The sequence below is a fragment of the Ailuropoda melanoleuca genome, chromosome 12 (genome assembly GCF_002007445.2).
Source record: "Ailuropoda melanoleuca isolate Jingjing chromosome 12, ASM200744v2, whole genome shotgun sequence".
In the NCBI taxonomy this organism is placed as follows: domain Eukaryota; kingdom Metazoa; phylum Chordata; class Mammalia; order Carnivora; family Ursidae; genus Ailuropoda; species Ailuropoda melanoleuca.
In genome coordinates, this window is record NC_048229.1 from 18,705,750 (window position 1) to 18,723,759 (window position 18,010).

At 45.3% G+C, this 18,010-nt stretch overlaps 1 protein-coding gene and 1 long non-coding RNA gene across 2 annotated transcripts in view; one reads left to right on the plus strand and one right to left on the minus strand.

The window, feature by feature from the left end:
• Positions 1-18,010, minus strand: part of LIMK2 (LIM domain kinase 2) — a 56,713-nt gene that overhangs the window by 30,119 nt on the left and 8,584 nt on the right. The window contains exon 2 of the mRNA XM_011220152.2: positions 14,993-15,092. Coding sequence (XP_011218454.1) covers positions 14,993-15,092 — 100 coding nt within the window. The remainder of the gene's footprint in view (positions 1-14,992; positions 15,093-18,010) is intronic.
• Positions 3,518-15,751, plus strand: LOC117795180. The gene is made up of 3 exons (XR_004619032.1): positions 3,518-3,618; positions 7,837-7,967; positions 14,932-15,751. It is a non-coding gene; the product is annotated as an uncharacterized LOC117795180 (long non-coding RNA).

Here is an 18,010-nt window from a genome sequence, read left to right on the forward strand (position 1 = left end):
GCGCAGTGAGTCGGTGTCTAGGAATGCGAGCCGGAGGCTTCAGGCGTTCTCTATTCCCCCCCACTCTGCTTACATAGGACTCGGTGGGTGGGTGGGTGGGTGTGTGGGTGTGTGAGGAACTAGTGTGAGGGCTTCTCAATGCTATGAAAACTGCCTCCCCCTCAAAGAGGGGCAGCCGTCTCCTCATGTCATGAGCGGAAGCCCCTCCTAGGTGGAAGCCATCTGACCTCCATAAATCCAGACTTCAGGAGGAACCACTGAAGGACTGATCACCAGATGTGATATACTGTTGGCTGCTTAGACCCAAGTGTGTGGTTCTTCAAGGCCAACTTCAAAGGGCCTAAACCACCCAGAACTGGGAGGTGAAAGGTCACACTGGAGACTATACTTCCCCCTCCTGCCTTTGGATACCGGCCCTGGGTGGAAAGCTGCTCTTCTAGGTCCCTAGAGCAGCTGGCAGAGGATTCAGCAGTTATGGCTGCCAGAGGCAACTGCAAGGATCCTTGGACTGGCAGTTAGGGACAGGATAAGATGGCAGGAGAGGTACTAATCTCCTGCACATTACGCAAGTTGGAAACCTGATGAGGAGCCAAGCAAACTGATTCTTCAGAACCAGATGAGATGTGAGAGGCTGAAGGCAATAGCTTTCAAGGCTGGCAGCCCCAAGTGAGCACTCTGGTGAGGAGTGGTGGTGAATGAATGAATCACCTGAACCTCTCCTCAGAAGGCAGCTCTAGTCAGATAGCTGAAGCCCAAGGAACTGTGTTCCTGTGGGGCCCTCTATTGGCCAGGAGGACTCCAACCAAGGAAGGGAGTTCCTGGGGACTCCAATAGCTTCCGAACCTTGAAAGGTGAGCATTGCTATCCCCATCTACTGACCATTTCTCTAGCTTCTGCTCCTCCGTTCTTACAACATGACTATAGCAGTCATCTTTCTAAAACAGGAGTCCTGGATATTCCACTGACAGAAATTTTGCCCAGAGGGGGGCGCCTGGGTGGCTCAGTCAGTTAAGCACCTGCCTTTGGCTCAGGTCATGACCCCAGGGTCCTGGGACTGAGCCCCACATTGGGCTCCCTGCTCAGCAGGAAGCCTGCTTCTCCCTCTCCCGCTTCCCCTGCTTGTGCTCTCTCTCTCTGTGTGTGTCAAATAAATAAAGAAAATCTTAAAAAAAAAAAAAATAGGAGTGCACGAAATACAATTACACATGCATACTTCAGAATATTATGCTGCTGTTAAAAATAATGAGGTAAGGTGTTATATAAAAAAATCCAAGTGTCAGAAAGAGTGTACACTATAATTCCATTATTTAAAAACTCTACATACACAATCCTTAGAGAACATCTGGAAGACTCCACTACTTGGTTATCAGTTTCTCCTTTCAAGTAGTGAGACATCTGGAAGCAGGGATAAAAACAGCATTGATTTTTTAACATTTTGATACTGCTTGCATTTTTTTCTTACACTTAAGTGCTGGTTTGTAAAATGATAAATGGATAACAACAAAAAGAAGTCCGAAGATTTAGAACAAACACCTCCTTACACCTTTTTCCTAGTGCACTTGTCCAAAGACAAAGCCTGCCTGGGTGCACTGCACTCAAGACTCCTGGGGCTATTTCTTTTTTTTTTTTTTCTTTCTTTCTTTCTTTAAGATTTATGTATTTTTTTGAGAGAGAGAGGGGGACTGGGCGCATAAGAGTGGGGGGAGGGAGAGAGGGAGAAGGAGAGGAAGAGAAGCAGACTTCCCATTGATGTGAGGCTTGATCCCGCAACACTGGGATCATGACCTGAGCTGAAATCAACAGTCAGATGCTTAACTGACTGAGCCACCCAGATGCCCTTCCTGGGGCTCTTTCTTCAGCGTCCCACCAGGGTCATGGCTCTGGCCACCTCCTACCCCATTCCACTTCCTGCCCCAGCCACACAGGCTTTCCCAAGCATTTGCTGTCTTAGCTCCTCCTGCAGCCTCCTCCATCTTCAGGCTGGTGGCTGTCTCCTTTTTCCAGGTCCAACTCCAACAGAGCACTCAATCTCTTCTGGGAAGAGTTCCCTTGATGTATCCCTAAGCACCACACACAGGAAGGGCTCTGAGCCCGTATCTGTCTAGTGCCAGATCAAACTACATGAGGCCCATACCAGGCTCACCCTGCATCCAGAGATGCCCACTACATAAACAGATGACTCAAGAACCCCCTTATGAGCAACTATAGTACTAGACTGATGATGGTAACTAATGTTTATAAAGCATTTTCAGTTTCCAGAGGGCTATTATACTCATCATCTAGTTTAGTCCCTGTAACAACCTCATGAGGGATACCTATAGCACAGACTGGGCAAGGGAAGCCCAAAGATATTAGGTGATTCATCCAAGGTTACTGCTGGGAAGTAGAAGACGGAGATTAAAAGCCACCTCGCTGACCTCAAATCCCATGCCTTTTCCTCAACATGAGCCCTAGCAAGGTGTTTAGGAATCCCACCTCTCCATTATAGGGCCCCAAACTGCTGGGTGTGTTGAATTCCTGCATCTGATTTTTCTAGGTTTCCTGCCCACATTCTTACTGTCAGGATATCATGAAAGAGCTTACCAAATGCCTTGTGGAAATCAAGAGAGTGTCTCATGACTTGCAACCCAGTGAAAACATGAAGTCATGACTAATTCACTACTGCTGAATCCTAGTGATGGACTCTTTTCTAAGTGCTCATTGTCTACCTATTCTATCATCTGCAAAATTCCACAGAATTCCATTAGAATTTGATGAAGGAATCAAGTCAAAAGGATTATGAGTTTACTTTTTCCAGGATCTCTTTTTCCTCCTTTTTGAAAACTGAGCCAGTTAGCCATTTCCACCTTTATTTTGCTAATAAATCCCTGGTACAAGGCAGGTGTGGATCAAATAATCATTATACTTGGGGTACTGCCCGCATTCTATGAGGTTTCTCAAAAGTTACTAATAGTGGTTCTGCTACTATGCCACAAAGATTTTTCATTTTTTTTCTTTTTTCAGTATACTGGGAAATAATTTTCCATCTAAAAACTAAACACATTTCATGTGATTTGGTACCCTCATGATCTTGGGCTTCCCATCCTCCCTTCCTAGTATCAAGTTCATGAGCTGTAAATCAAAGGATTGGACTAAATCTCTAAGGTTCTATCCAGATTTCCATGACACTTAAGATGGATGCCAAGGATTATCTTTTGCTGGGTGTTTGTTAACATGACACCACATTCCAGAAGTCGTGGACACTTAGCTCTCACTCTGCAAAACACTAAGTTCCATGAGTTAGACACTGAGGTAGGCTTGCTCACATAGGCTCTCATTTAATTCTCAAAACTTTGTAAGGTTGAGGTTGCCATCTCCTTTTTACATATGAGGAACTAAGGTTCACAGAGAAGGCTGTGATTCGAGGTCATGGGTCCAGGAATTGGCAGAGCTGGAATTTAACCCAAGTCTTTGGATTCCAGATCCGAGACAGTAAAGCTGCCTCAAATAACTATTTTACACTTGCTATTTGATTTGCAGTGGTATTTCTGAAATGTGGTTGAGAGAACAGCAGCATCAGACTCCCGGGGGCAGCTTGTTGAAAATGAAGGCTCCAGGGCCTTACCCGAAGCCTACATGGTAAGAATTGCTTAGACTATGCCCAAGAATCCACATTTTAAACAAGCCCCAGTGTTTCTGATGTACACTGAAGACTGAATCCACTACTTTACTCTTTCCTATGGGCTCTTCCACTTGATTTCATTCTTCTCTCACACTAACCTTGAGAGGCAAGCAGGATAGGTCATTATTACCCCCTGGCTACAAATGAGGAAATGATTCAAAGATAGGTTGTTCACCTTCTCATTCTGGATTGAGCTTAAAAAATAAATGTTTGGTGGTTGACATTTTGTAAAGCCTTGGCTCACTGGGGACTTTCACCTTCCTGGTATTGTTCTTACTTATTTGTAACTCCACAGTAGCTCCCTCTCTTTTTAATTCTGTGATAATACAGTGGCACTCAGGGTATGGTGGGAAAAGATGACTCCAGCATATAGGGTCATCTCATGAAAAGGCCACATTTGGAACTGAAACAAAACACAAGGGCTGACATCAGCCAATTTCAGAAACAGCTGATGCCGCTGTAAGAGTCAGTACTATTGATGGGAGCCCAGCAGAGTGCCCTCTGATCTAAGCAGGATCACTACAGAGCAGCCTCAGGAAGGTATGACCAGAAGGTGACTGACAGAGAGAAGAAAACTATCATCAAATCTGGTTTGAGGTACTTGGGAGGTTTTTCGTGCTAATAGTGATGAATGTGGAGAAACAGAATTTGTTAGCACCCCTCCAGTACTGCCCAAAGGAAGGGGGAATTCTAGCCCTTGGGGGAAAAATACAAGGCAAATCAGCTGCCACAGTGCAGAAGGCATGCCATCCCTTGAGCTTTGATGGTTTTAGGCTTTGTAATGACATTTATAAATACAGGTCTTTCTCCATTCTCCCACTTCAGAAGGAAAGCTCTTGCTTGGGAGAAAACTGCAGAGCAAAGAGATGGTGTTGATGCATACTGAAAGGGCTTCATCCACATGTCCAAAAAGAAAGGTGGTCATTTGACAAAAACATCATTTGCCTAACAAACACTGAGCACCCGCTGCGCTCTGGGTTAGGGTTAAGCTCTGGATACAAAGATGAACTAGATATGGCTCCAGACTTGGAGAATTTCATAATCTAAGAGTGATGTTAGATGTGTAAACAGATACTGACAGAACTATAACTGAGGTATGAGAATAACAAAGACGAAGAAAGGCTCTGTTTGGTGGGGAAAGTTCAGGGTGGATCCGGCAGGTTCTGCCACAGGGAACAAGATGTATCAGTTGAATCTAAAGGCTGATTACCAGGCATACAAGAGGGATTCTAGCCTGAAGGAACAACATGTGCAAATGCACTGAGGCATAACAGAGTATGGTCTGTAAGCTGCAGAGCAGGGCACATGTGAAGGGTGATCAGAGAGGAGGCTGGGATGGTGGGAGAGGGCAAAGGCAGATCACCAAGAGGCAGGTCTGTGAGGTGAGTCACCCACAGGCAGTGAAGAGTTCTCAGAAGTGTTTAAGCAAGTGGAGGTCCCCAATGAACGGAACATAAAGCCAAAAACACCAAAGAGAGTGCTGGTCTTTAGTTGTCAAATTTGTCTCCTTAAGAGGGCATTTATGTCTCAAGTCTACACTGGCTGCAGATATGTCCACAGGAAGTTTGCTGGCCAACTAGTCCTTAAGCACTTAAGAATGAGGTTGTGAGGGGAGCCTGGGTGGCTCAGTCGGTTGTGTGTCTGCCCTCGGCTTGGGTTGTGATCCCAGGGTCCTGGGATCGAGTCCCGCATTGGGCTCCCTGCTCTGTGGGGAGCCTCCTTCTCTCCCTCTGCCTCTCTCTCTCTCTGTCTCTCATGAATAAATAAATAAATAAAATCTTAAAAAAAAAAGAATGAGATTGTGACCCCTTAGAGATAATCATCTACTGTTGCTCTATGATACAACTTAATGTCCAACATTCGGTGTCCAAAACTGTGTTTATATAGACATTCTTCTCCTGGCTGCAGCGGGAAAAAAAAAATGCTTTGGATACCTTAATAAATCTCCAGGTGATGCCAGGAAAATAACCCTGGCCTGAAAGAGAAGACCTGATAATTTGACCTGGCTAAAAACAGACTTGCTGTGTGATCTGAGGCAAGCCATTAAACCTTTCTGGGCTTCAATTTCTTCTTCTGTAAAAGGAAGGATTTAGGTAAAAAACGAAAACAAAAAAGCAAAACAAAACAAAAAAAACCCTTTCACACCAGTAGGTCAATACTGAAGAGAGACACAAGGAAGGGGTTGGGGTCAGAGAAAGGGTGACTGGCTGACCACAGAGACCTCTCCAAGGCTAGCACTACCTTGGTGAATGACCCTAATTCAGGCCTCATTTGTGGCCTCTGAAGTCCAGAAACAGGACTTCATGGTACCCAGAGACGTGAAGACATTCTAGGATGGCTCTAACCATTTATCAGTCCTATGGTCCATTTATGAATTCACAATTGAAATTAGAACACCTACATCGTCTATACAGGTAGAACCTTCAGACCCTTCCAGTTATCAAGGAGCCCAAGAAGCTGAATTACGCATCAGAAGGATTGTTCTGTGAGCATGGATTTAAAGGGAGATGAGCCATGGACAGAAATTTCATTCTGGCACTAGTGAGCCAGCCAAACCTGCCCTGTCTACACCAAAGAACTCCCTTCCGGTGACCAAATCCAGATTCGATATTTTTATCTGGGCATGCTACTAGTTTTCCCTCATGGACGTTTCACTTTCTGTTTCACTGCTGGCTACTCATTACTCCACTGGCTTTAAAACTGATTTTTAACTGAAAAAAAAGCATTACTTCTTCAGATATTTAACAATCACCGATTCACATATTATTCAGTTCTGAGACACATGTGGCTCCCTAGTAGCTCATAACAAATGGCTAACACTCATGAGTGCTCACACCATGTGAGGCCCTGTTCCTACCCAGTACTACACAGGACTTCCCTCATTTACCCCTCCATGATAACACTAGGAAGTAGGCAGAAGGTTAGTATCTCCATTTTAGAGATGAAGAAATGAAGCACAAAAAGGGTAAGTAACTTGCCCAATGTGCACAACTAATAGACGACAGAATCAGGATTTGAACCCAAGCAATCTGGTTCTAGAGTCTATGCTCTTAACGACCACATGATACTGCTCTTATTACATGTAGATCTGAGTAGTTTAACCCCCAGAGGACAAACTTCATTTCCAACTTCTTGGAGAATCACCAACCTACTCACTCCCTGCCAAAAATCACCCATAAGTAAAAGACATTATATAAGTATTTCATTTTTTCCACACTATACTTAATATATATCTTTAGCTAATGCTATCCTTCAAAGATTTCTAAAATATAAAAAACAGGGGTGCCTGAGTGGCTCAGTCAGTTAAGCAACCGCCTTTGGCTCAGGTCATGATCTTGGGGTCCTGGGATGAGCCCCACATCAGGCTCCCTGCTTGGCAGGGAGCCTACTTCTCCCTCTCCCTCTACTCCTACCCCCTGCTCGTGCTCTCTCTCTCTCAAATAAACAAAAAAATCTTAAAAATAAATAAGTAAAATATAAAAAACAAATAAAAAGGGGCACCTGGGTGGCGCAGTCAGTTAAGTGCCTGACTCTTGGTTTCGGCTCAGGTCACGGTCTCGGGGTCCTGAGATTGAGCCCCATGTTGAGCTCCATGCTCAGCATGGAGTCTGCTTAAGACTCCCTCTCCCTCTCCCTCTGTCCCTCCCCGCTGTGCACTTTTCTCACTCTCTCTCTCTCATAAATTAAAAGATAGGGGCACCTGGGTGGCTTAGGAGTTAAGTGTCTGACTCTTGATTTTGGCTCAGGTCACAATCTCAGGGTTGTGGGATTAAGCCCTGTGTAGGGATCCGTGATGGGTATAGAGGCTGCTTAAGATTTTCCCTCTATCCTTCTCTCCCCCTCTAAACAAACAAACAAACAAACTTATAATTAGAACTGAAATTTGGGGGTGCCTGGGTGGCTCAGTCATTAAGCGTCTGCCTTCGGCTCAGGGCGTGATCCCGGAGTCCTAGGATCGAGCCCCACATCGGGCTCCCTGCTCTGCTGGGAAGCCTGCTTCTTCCTCTCCCACTCTCCCTGCTGTGTTCCCTCTCTCGCTGGCTGTCTCTCTCTCTGTCAAATAAATAAATAAAATCATTAAAAAAAAAGAACTGAAATTTGTCAGATTTCAATTCATAATTAGTTTGGTCTAGAGTAGCTGGACTCATTCTTCCCTCTACTGCTTTTCTCTCCAGGGTTTCTTCCTGTCTGGCTGGTACCTACAGAGAAGTACAGCTCAAGACCTGGACAAGATTCCTGGGTCATCCTTTCTGTCTCCTTTGGGGCAAGAAGACAAAGCTTTAACTTCTTACCTTGACACTTGCAGGTAATTTTCTAAAACAACCCAATCTCTGGAACCTACTCCTTTCTGCCACTTATGGTAACTGCAGCCACAGTGGCTGCTAAGGGAAGGATATGGGGAAGGGCAGGGAAAGGCCTCACTTACATCATATCTCTTGGCCACCCTGGCAATTCATTCAACAAATATCTTCCCCACACCAATGATGTGCTCAGTGGTGACACAATGAGGGGCAAAATGTCCCATGGTCCATGACTAGGTTATATTTAACAGAATATTAGAGGTCTCAGGATGTCATTAAGGAGATAATCAAATGAATAAATGTATAGTTAAAACCACCAAAAAAGCTTCAAAGGGAAGGTCTGTGAAAGCATAAAACAGGGGCCATGACCTATTCTATAATTATTTCCCCCAGCAAGTAAAGATCTGAAGGATGAGCAGTAGTTAATTAGGCCAAAAGGGAGTGAGGGGGCATTCCAGGCAGAGAGAACAGCAGGAACAAGGGCCTGTCAGAAGAAAGCAAGGTGTGTTCTGGACCCAGTGAAGAAAAGCAGTGAGACTGAAAGAGAGAGAGCAGAAGGCTATGGGGAGAGGCGAGACCACAAGGGGCTTTGTAGGCCACATTAAGGACTGGTTTTTATCCAAGAGTGCTACAGAGTCGTGGAGGTAATGTAAGGATGGAGAGACAGCAGTGTGACGTGGTCAGATTTTTTTTTTAAAGGTCATTCACTCTGGCCACTTTGTGGAGAATGGATTGGGTGGTGTGAGTGACTACGCATAGTTAGAAGGCTACTGCAATTATCCAGGGGAGACACGATGGTAGCCTGAACAGGATGGTGGTAGGAGAAATGGAAAGACATGGACACATTCAAAATATAATCTGGAGATAAAACTGAGAGGTGTGGATATGGGATAAGAGAGAGGAGGTATCAAGAAGCACTTCCGGGTTCTGATTTAGGCAGCGGGGTGGATGGTCGTGCCAATCAACAGGATAGGTTATATTGAAGAGAAGCTAGTTTTGGGAGGAAGATTGAAAGTCCAGCTGGGTCTGAGATGCCTGGAAGACACTCAAATGGACAGGGGAAGTTGACAGCAAGATAGACAGGACTAGAGCCCAGTGGAAAGGTTTGGACTGTAGATATGAATTTTGGGGTCATCAATGTGTGGAGGACAACAGAAGCCATAGGTGTGGGTGAGATTGCCTAGGGAGAAAGAGAATGTGCTTGGAGAAATAGCGACATTCAGAGCCAGATAGAGGATAAGCAAATTAGAATGACCAGAAGAGTGGCAGGGAGGGAGTAGAAACCAGGACAGTATGGAACGTCATGGAAGCCAAGGGTTTCAAGAGTGACAAAGACACTAATAATAAATGTTAACATCTATTAAATCCTAATTATGGCCAGGTACTGTGTGAAGGGCTTTGAATACATGATCAAATTGAATCAGCACAACTTTTTGAGGTAGGAAGCATTTCACTTCCCCTTTTCTAGATGAGGAAACTGTGGCAAAGAAACCCAAGGTCGGCTGACTCAGGATAAACTGGGATGAAAACCCAAGCAGGCTGACTCCAAACTCATTCACTTGTCTCTACTACCTCTCGCGCAATCTGGGAGGTCATATAAGATGAAGCCTGAAGAGCGGCCAGTGGATGGACAGATGTGGCTGTCCCCTGGAAACTTACTAAGGGAACACTGTTTCAGGGGAATGAGAATGGAAGCCAGACTAGAGCCCATTATTAGAAATGCTCCACATTATTACCAGTTTTTCAGCTGTCTGAGGGAGCCAGTTAGGAGACCAGGGCACTATGTTAAATCTGTATGCCCAACATCATCTAATTTGGTGCCTTTAATACAGCAAATGATGCTCAAAATTATATGTGAACTGCTAATATAAGCAGCATTAATTTACCATGTGCTGCTTCCTGCTAACCCTTTACATCATACCGTCCTCAAGTTTTCAGAGTGCTTTCTTATCCATCACCTCTTTGATCCTCACAACTACTTCATGGGGTAGATTACATTTACATCTTTTTTTTTTTAACTTTTTAAAAAAGATTTTATTTATTTATTTGACAGAGACAGAGAAAGAACATAAGCAGAGGGAGTGGCAGAGGGAGAGGGAGAGGCAGGTTCCCGGCTGAGCAGAGAGCCCACCTTGGGGCTCAATCCCGGGACCCTGGGAGCATGACCTAAGCTGAAGGCAGATAACCGACTGAGCCACCCAGGCGCCCCTACTTTTGCTACCTTTTATAGATGAGAAACTGAGGCTCACGATGACAAAGGAACTTGCCCACAGTTACACAGCCAGCCTGGCTCAGCTAAGACTCAAATCCAGTTCTTCTGACTCCAAATGTACTATTCTTTCTGGGGAGTCCCAGTGGAAAGAGAACCCTCTCCAAAGCCAGGAAGACCTGAGTTCAAATGTGTGTGACCCTGAGCACGTTCTTCTACCTTTCTGGACCTTGCTATTTTCGTGTAAAATGGGGTTGTAGGGTTATTTTAAGGGTTGAATAAGATAATCGAAGTGAAACTACCGATACAATGCTTAATAAATATCTGCCGTCCATCGCTGCCTCCACCCTACCCCTCTTTATCTCTGCTCCAGACAGTAGCTGTGGGGCTTCTCTGGGATCTTCGTTCTCTCTTCCCAAGAAACAGCAGTATTAAGGCATGTTGAAGGGCACATACTGTAGCTATATACTAGGAGCCCCACTCTGTTCATGCTGGACTCCCTTGTGTGGGCAGAGGAAGGCCAGGTGTTTGTCCTCTGTCAGGCATGCCCCAGTACCCTGTTGAACTGCCAGCCTTAATGAGTTGCTGGCTGGCTGTTTCCTTAGAGATAAACTAGACAAATAAGCAAACTAAACTCAAAGGCCTGGGTCCATAAATGCGGCAGCAACACTAACATTGTAACAGCAGAGGGCAGGGTTGCTCCATGGACTTCCATGCTAGGAGCCAAAGACCCAAAAGAAACGTAACAGCACTTTTATTGACACTTGCGAGTTCATAAAGCCTTAGAAGCAATACCCTTCAATGTTATCTGACACCACCAGGGTATGGCAGGCAGGGTGAGTGTTTTTACTCTGAAGCTACAGAAGAGGAAACTGAGCTGTATGACCAGTACTACAGTTATTACACATTGTTATAAGAATTAAGGTAGATGGGGCACCTGGGTGGCTCAGTAGGTTAAGTATCTGACTCTTGGTTTTGGCTCAGGGCATGATCTCATGGGTTGTGAGATTGAGCCCCACATCAGGCTCCCCGCTGAGCTTCTCCCTCTCCCTCACCTTCTGCCCCCACCCCCGCCCTGCGCTGTCTCTCTCTCTGAAATAAATAAATCAATCTTTAAAAAAAAAAAGAATTAAGTTAGATGATACAAATGTGAAATGCTCAGGACAGAGTCTCTGGCTGCTTACGTGTACAATTTCTTCACTCACCTTTCCCAAAGTCACAAATTTAGTGGAAATGGTCTGTTGCCTGATAAGGTGACAACAGCTTTCTATTTGTAATATTCCTTTTCCAGAGCACAGGCATTAGAAATCACTTCTCTAACAGAGAAAGCTCAAAGAGTCTGTGTTTGTGATCCCGAGAAAAGAGGCCCTGAAGAGTTCTCAGGAGCCTTAAGTACAGTGATTTTTTTCCCCTCTGATAATGCATTTAGCAACCAGGTCAAGCAAGAGAGTCCCAGGTAAGGGCGATAAAGACGAATTAATAGAGGCAGTTTTCCCTCTTCCCACAACCCCTCCTCCTTGGCTAAGCACTTCTGATGAGGGTGAAAGGACCATCATCAGAAAACGTGTCAAGGTTCTTTGGTTTTCCAACATGCCAAGTTACCACAAAACATGCCAGCCCCATATTTCAACCTCAGCTACAAACAACATGCAGTCTTGCTGCTTTCCTGGCCTCCTCCATGGAGAGGAAAGCCAGTTCCAGACAGCTTCAGAGAGAATGGCCCCAATTCTAGAACCAGTGGCACCGCTCAGGGAAAGGGAAGGCCAGAGGTACTTAGAGTCCAAATAGGGAAGGCTGAGGAGAGGAAGCAGGAGGGCTACTCAGACAACTGTCCAGGATCAGAAGGATCCTGGCCAGGTGCCCAACTGCACCAGACTAAGCTACTTCCAGGAGGTTTGTCAGCTGGTGTCTGCCGTACAGTCCCAAGTTCCAGCCTTCAGTGACTTCCTATTGTCCCAGGCACCTGAGAAGCTGGCAGAAGGCTATCAGAGGCAGGATTACGGATGTAGCTGCAGATGGGGGGATGGGGTAATGTAAGGAGAAGGCAAAGGGAGGAGACTTTGGGCCAAACCCCAGCAATTTCTCCATTGAATATCCAGCTCCACCCTGTGACTAGGAAAACAAAGGTGTGGGGGAAGGGGAAAAGAAAAGTCATTTCCTTTATTATAAGTAACTCAACTGGGTAAGAGCAAGGCTGGAAGGGAGTCATGAAGAATGAATTTCTTTGGGTAGCATGGAGGGAGGGTCCTGCTTTCAGCAGGCCTATGCCCAGACACTCTGAACTCTGAATTCATCAGATAATTTAAAATACCATTCAGGGTGATGCCTCATGCTCATTATAACCAGGTTACTTCTGGGGTCAGATACAGTTGTTCCCAGCCCTGAATATCTTCCTCCAATCTGGGCAAAAGTCAGTTGGCTCCAAAGCAGCCAGTCTCCCCAGGGCAAATTAACAGGCTCCATCTGAGGACTTCATGTCATCCAGTTTTCGTGGGAAAGCTCAGGAGTCAGGAAATGTGCTCCTTCAATAGAGCTGGATTAGAGAGACTATGTCCTTGAGACAAAGCTGTAAATAGGAGACCTACCCCAGATGCTCTAGTTTCCTCACAGGCATGATCTTTGGTGTAACTGTGCCAGGTTAGTTCAAAGTTAACCTTAATCTCTGAGGTTCCACATTAGAAGACCAATGGGTGTGTATTAAGAGAAATAAATGCATGCTTGTAGGTGTATACAGACACAGTTATAATATAATATAAAGTGACAGCTCCTGATTATTATGGGTTTTCTATGTGTCAGATACTATGCTGAGCACTTTATATAGGTTATCACGTTTAATCCTCCCTGACAACCTGTGAGATGAGTACTTATCCCTGTTTCATAGATGAGGTGCCTAAAAAGCTCAGGGCAGTCTCCCAAGGACAGTTAATAAATTGCAAAGCCAGGATTTGAAACCAGACAATCTCATTCCAGAGCCTGCAGTCATCCACCATGATAATGTGCCACTTCTTTCTGAGCATGTATGTTTTTCTCTCTACCTCCCACTCTGACACACACACACACACACACACACACACACACACAAATATGTTCCCTAACCAGCTAGAATCTGATTGGACCCACAAATGACCTAAGACTTCAGTTCTAAGGTCAGCTCTGGTCATCCATGACCTATCTTTGTAACTCTTTTTTGTCCTTTTGGTTTAAGACCTCTCAACTGTGGGGGCGCCTGGGTAGCGCAGTCGTTAAGCGTCTGCCTTCAGCTCAGGGCGTGATCCCGGTGCTCTGGGATCGAGCCCCACATCAGGCTCCTCCACTGGGAGCCTGCTTCTTCCTCTCCCACTCCCCTGCTGTGTTCCCTCTCTCGCTGGCTGTCTCTCTGTCACATAAATAAATAAAATCTTTAAAAAAAAAAAAAAACAGACCTCTCAACTGTGATAATGAAGGGTTATATCACATAATAGGTGGCCTCTTTCGGTTCTGAATTTCTTTAGTGTTAGAAGAATCCAAAAATTCCAAAAATTAGCTTGTTCTACCCCGTCCTGATTATTCTGGATAGAAAATATTAACACAAATAGGAAAATAGCAGGAATAAATATGACCATATGGGTTAGGTGCCAAGGTAAGCCTTGGCCTAGCAACTCGTTAAGATTCACTTCGGCTCTAAATGAAAGGGCTAGCCAAAGGCTTTACCTGTAGGTCCCTTATAGCTCAGACACTCTGCTCTAATCCTTACTAAGAATCAACTTCCCTGAGGGTAAAAGGAAGAACTAAGGCAATCAGATCCGCAGAGAAGACTGCAGAGCTCTGAGTGAGAGCTGAAAGGGCAGAAAAAATGCTAGTTCCTCTCCAACTCTTCCAGAGACCGAGGCTCTCCAGGCCAAACCCCCACATGGTTCCCGGGTGGAGGCAAGGGCTTAAAGGTCAATTAAATTACTTGATATCAGCACGGGGGATGCTTTGCAACACGAGCTGTGTGTGGGAGCTGGAATCTACAGCACATGGTGCCTGTCTACAGTCTGTCTCATTCTCAAGATGTGAGCAACAGCCCTACCACTTCAGACCACGGGGGCACACATGCCCACCCACCCTCCAATGTGGAATGACTGCAGGCCAGGCACTGTTTTATGTTCTGGAGAATGCAGACAAGCTCCCACTCTTGAAGATTCCAATCTCACAGGGGAAAGAAATAACCATTCAGTGGGTGCCTACCATGAGCTGGGCCCTTGGCATATATGATTTCATTTGATCTTAACGAATCTATGAGATAAATTTTTAACATTCATGTTTTCCTGATGAGGAAACTGAGTCTCAGGCAACAGGAACAAATTCAACTTTAAAGTCTCTGTTGTTATTTTTAAAAAACTGAGCTGCCTTCAAACAATAACCTAAGAGCTAAAATAAAATTAAAAAACAAAAAGCAGGAAACTAGGGAGGCATCCTGTGGTGAAGGGCTGGCTCTGCCAACTGCACTAAAAACAACCCTTGAAGCACCTGCATCATCAGTAGTGTAGCTGTGGGAAAGTTACTCTTTCTGGGTCTCAGTTTCCCCATCTGTAAAGTGAGGGTGCTGGGACACCCTGGAAAGGGCTGCTCCCATCCCCTCACCCTACTTCTAGCTCTCCCTGGCCCATTGGTGGCTCTTTCACTTTCACACCAGACATTTGCTAATGTGCTCTTCCTTGGCACATCCCTCCCCCATCCCCTCAACCCACACCAAAATGGGAACTTTCAAGTCTGAAACTTGTTTTTGTATTTTCCAGAACACAAAGTCATGGCTGGCCTGTAGTACACTGGCAAAGACAGGAGGACAGAACCACTTACCGAAAGCAAGAGCTGTGCCAGGCTTCGTTGACAGTCCTGTACCGTCTCTGGCTTGGAGCGACATAGTCCCCACAGCCCCGACACTTCCAGGTATCTTCACCTGCATAAAAAACCACGGAGTTTAGAGGCCCAAAGTAGCAGGAGGTACAGGGACGGGATTCCTAACGTGCAGAATAAGACTGAGTTAACGGACTTACAATGAAAGAGCTGGCCAGTGCTCTGATAAACGCACAATTCCCTCCTCCACAAGATCTCTGGTAAGCATTTATCCAGCTTGCTCATCTCCCCAGGGACAGGGAATTCATGGCCTCAAAAGTTGAGTCTCACTGCATTTTTTAGAAATGGTTCTGATTGTTCCTTTTTCCACTGAAACAAAACCTGCCTTTTCCTAGAATTTCAGCCCTTGCTTATTATAGCTCTGAGTAGATGAAATGAACAAGATCCCTTTCTTTTCAGGGTCAGCGCTTCCTATGACTATTCCCAGACAGCACCCAGAAAAACTTCTCTGGGTTAAACATGTTATTGCCTTTTCCTTCTCCTCAAAAGCCCTGTTTGTACAGATATTCCATCACTGCGTCCAGGAGCTCATTCATTCAACCAACATCATGGGTCCTCTTATTGGACCCATGGGTCCTCTCCAAGCTCTATGTTGGAGACTGCTAGATAACATCATCTCTGCTCTTCAAGGAGCAAATCCACTGAAAAAGAATCCTTCTTCCACGTTGTTATTTTTCCCTTAGATATTATTTCAGAGTTAGAAGCAAAGTGCTACTTTAGTTCGTAGAAAGAAGTTATGGGTATAGAAGGGAGAGAACATTTAATGAACACCTCCTATACACCAAGGCTTATGGTAGGAGCTTTCAGAGACCCAATCTCATTTAATTCTCAAAACAATCCTGTGAAACAGGTATTAAATTCATTTAAGGGGGTGGGAGAATTGAAACCTAGGGCTTGGGGGTGTCAGGCCAAGCAGCAGATTCAGTATTCCAACGCAGGCCCAACTCATCCTGCAGCCCATGTTCTTTCCACTCACTCCGCCATGCTGATTCCTGCTCATTCCACTTAAGGAAGTCAGGAAAGTCTTTGTAAGGAAAGCTAATACTTGAGCTAAACCTCGAAGGATGGGGAAGATTTGCCAGAGGATGAGAAAGGATGGGGAAGGGCGGTGTATGCTCAAAGGTTAGCATGGGCAATAACAGAGTGAATCCATGTCCCTCCAAAAGGGACAAAACAATACTCCTGCTGTGGCTCAGATGCCAACTTCTTGAAATAAAGAAGGAAGCTGAGATCAAGCTGTGGTACCTGACTCAGCCCTAGAAAGCAGGACAAGGTTGTCACAAGCCTCCCTTGTACGCTCCGTGTATGCAGCTTTGTTCTCTCTGGTAACTCCAGACTGCCACAGGCACGGTGACAGTCACTGAACCCTGTTTCACAGGCACAGGGGTCATGAATAGACAATTCACAGCTTCAGACACTTCAAGATTGCTCAGCAGCATTCTGGGGCAGCCAGGACACAGGCAGCTGTCCTCATACCCCAGAGGAGAGTTAAACAAGCTGGCAGGAGGCTTTAAAACCTTGACCCAACTGCTCCTCTCCTCCCCCCCACAATAATAGGACAAATGCCCATCACCACATGAATCTAAAAATTCTTAGACTCTCAAAAGGGGCCTTTTTGGTTTTTTGGGTGGTAGTGAGCCAGAGAATGCACTATTATCCTCACAAACTCCAAGGCACAAAGTCTGAGAGACTTACTCAAATTGGGTTATGGATAGTGGGCAAGCAATGAATTAGTAAGGTTTTCTTTTCTTCTCTTTCTGAAGATTATTTATTTATTTGAGAGAGAGAGCAGAGCGAGAGAGAACATGAGTGGAATGGGGAAGGGTAGAGGGAGAGGGAGAAGCAGGCACCCTACTGAGCAGGGAGCCCGATATGCGGCTCAATGTGGGGCTCGATTCCAGGACCCTGGGATCATAACCTGAGCCAAAGGCAGACACTTAACTGACTGAGCCACCCAGGAGCCCCCGTAAGAAGGTTTTCAATGAAGACAGACATCCAAATGAATCTTCCAAGTTACAGAGCTACAGGTTTGAAACATTTTTGTAACTCTTAAAGGGAAGGGCTTTTAGGTCAGTTTGTGAACTGCTGTGTCCTACCCCCAGCAAATCTCATTATTTTAAGCCACATCTCATTTCTTATTTTTACTTTTTAACCCAAAGGAATGGTCTCTAACTTGACCACCCACTTACTCAACAATTCAGCATCTTGGCCCTGAATGACTTCTCGCTGTTTACAAAATTCAAAAATGATCAGGACTTTCCACTATGAGGCTATTCAAGATAACTTGTTACTGACACACCCTCCAGAGCCTGGTCTTTCTCCAGTCTTGAGAAACCCAAATCAACACTTATTTAGCACCTGCTCTGTGCTAGGCTCTAGGGGCACAAAATCAAGAGCCCTACTCTCTTCTCTCATATCCACCTGGTTCCACCTTCCAAATGTCTCTCCAATCCTTCCCTGTCCTTCACCACAGCCTGAGTTCAGGTCTTTGGCTTCTTTTCTCCGTCTTGGCACAATCTTAGCTGGCTCACCCAGACTCCCCAGTGTCTACAGAAGAAAGGCTCAACTGTTCAGCATGGCACACCTGTTCTAGATTCTATCCTATCCCACCTCAGAAGATGTGCACTTTCCGTTATTTCTACCACGACTCCCTTCTCCATTGGTTCCTTCCAATTATCATTTACATTAGTTCAAGTCTTTCCCATTAAAAAAAAAAATCTGGACGGTGTTTTCTGCTCCAGCTACCACCCTTCTCCCCTTCACAGCTACACATATTAAAAAGTTATCTACACATCACTGCCCTCATTTCCTCACTTCCCATTTACTGCAATCTGACTTCCACCCCCACCATTTCTCTGAAACTGTCTCACCGAGGGCCAAAGTGACCGCTTATTGCTAAATTCAATGGACACACTTTAGTCATTCTTTCAGCAAATATTTATTCCATGCCAACTATGCATC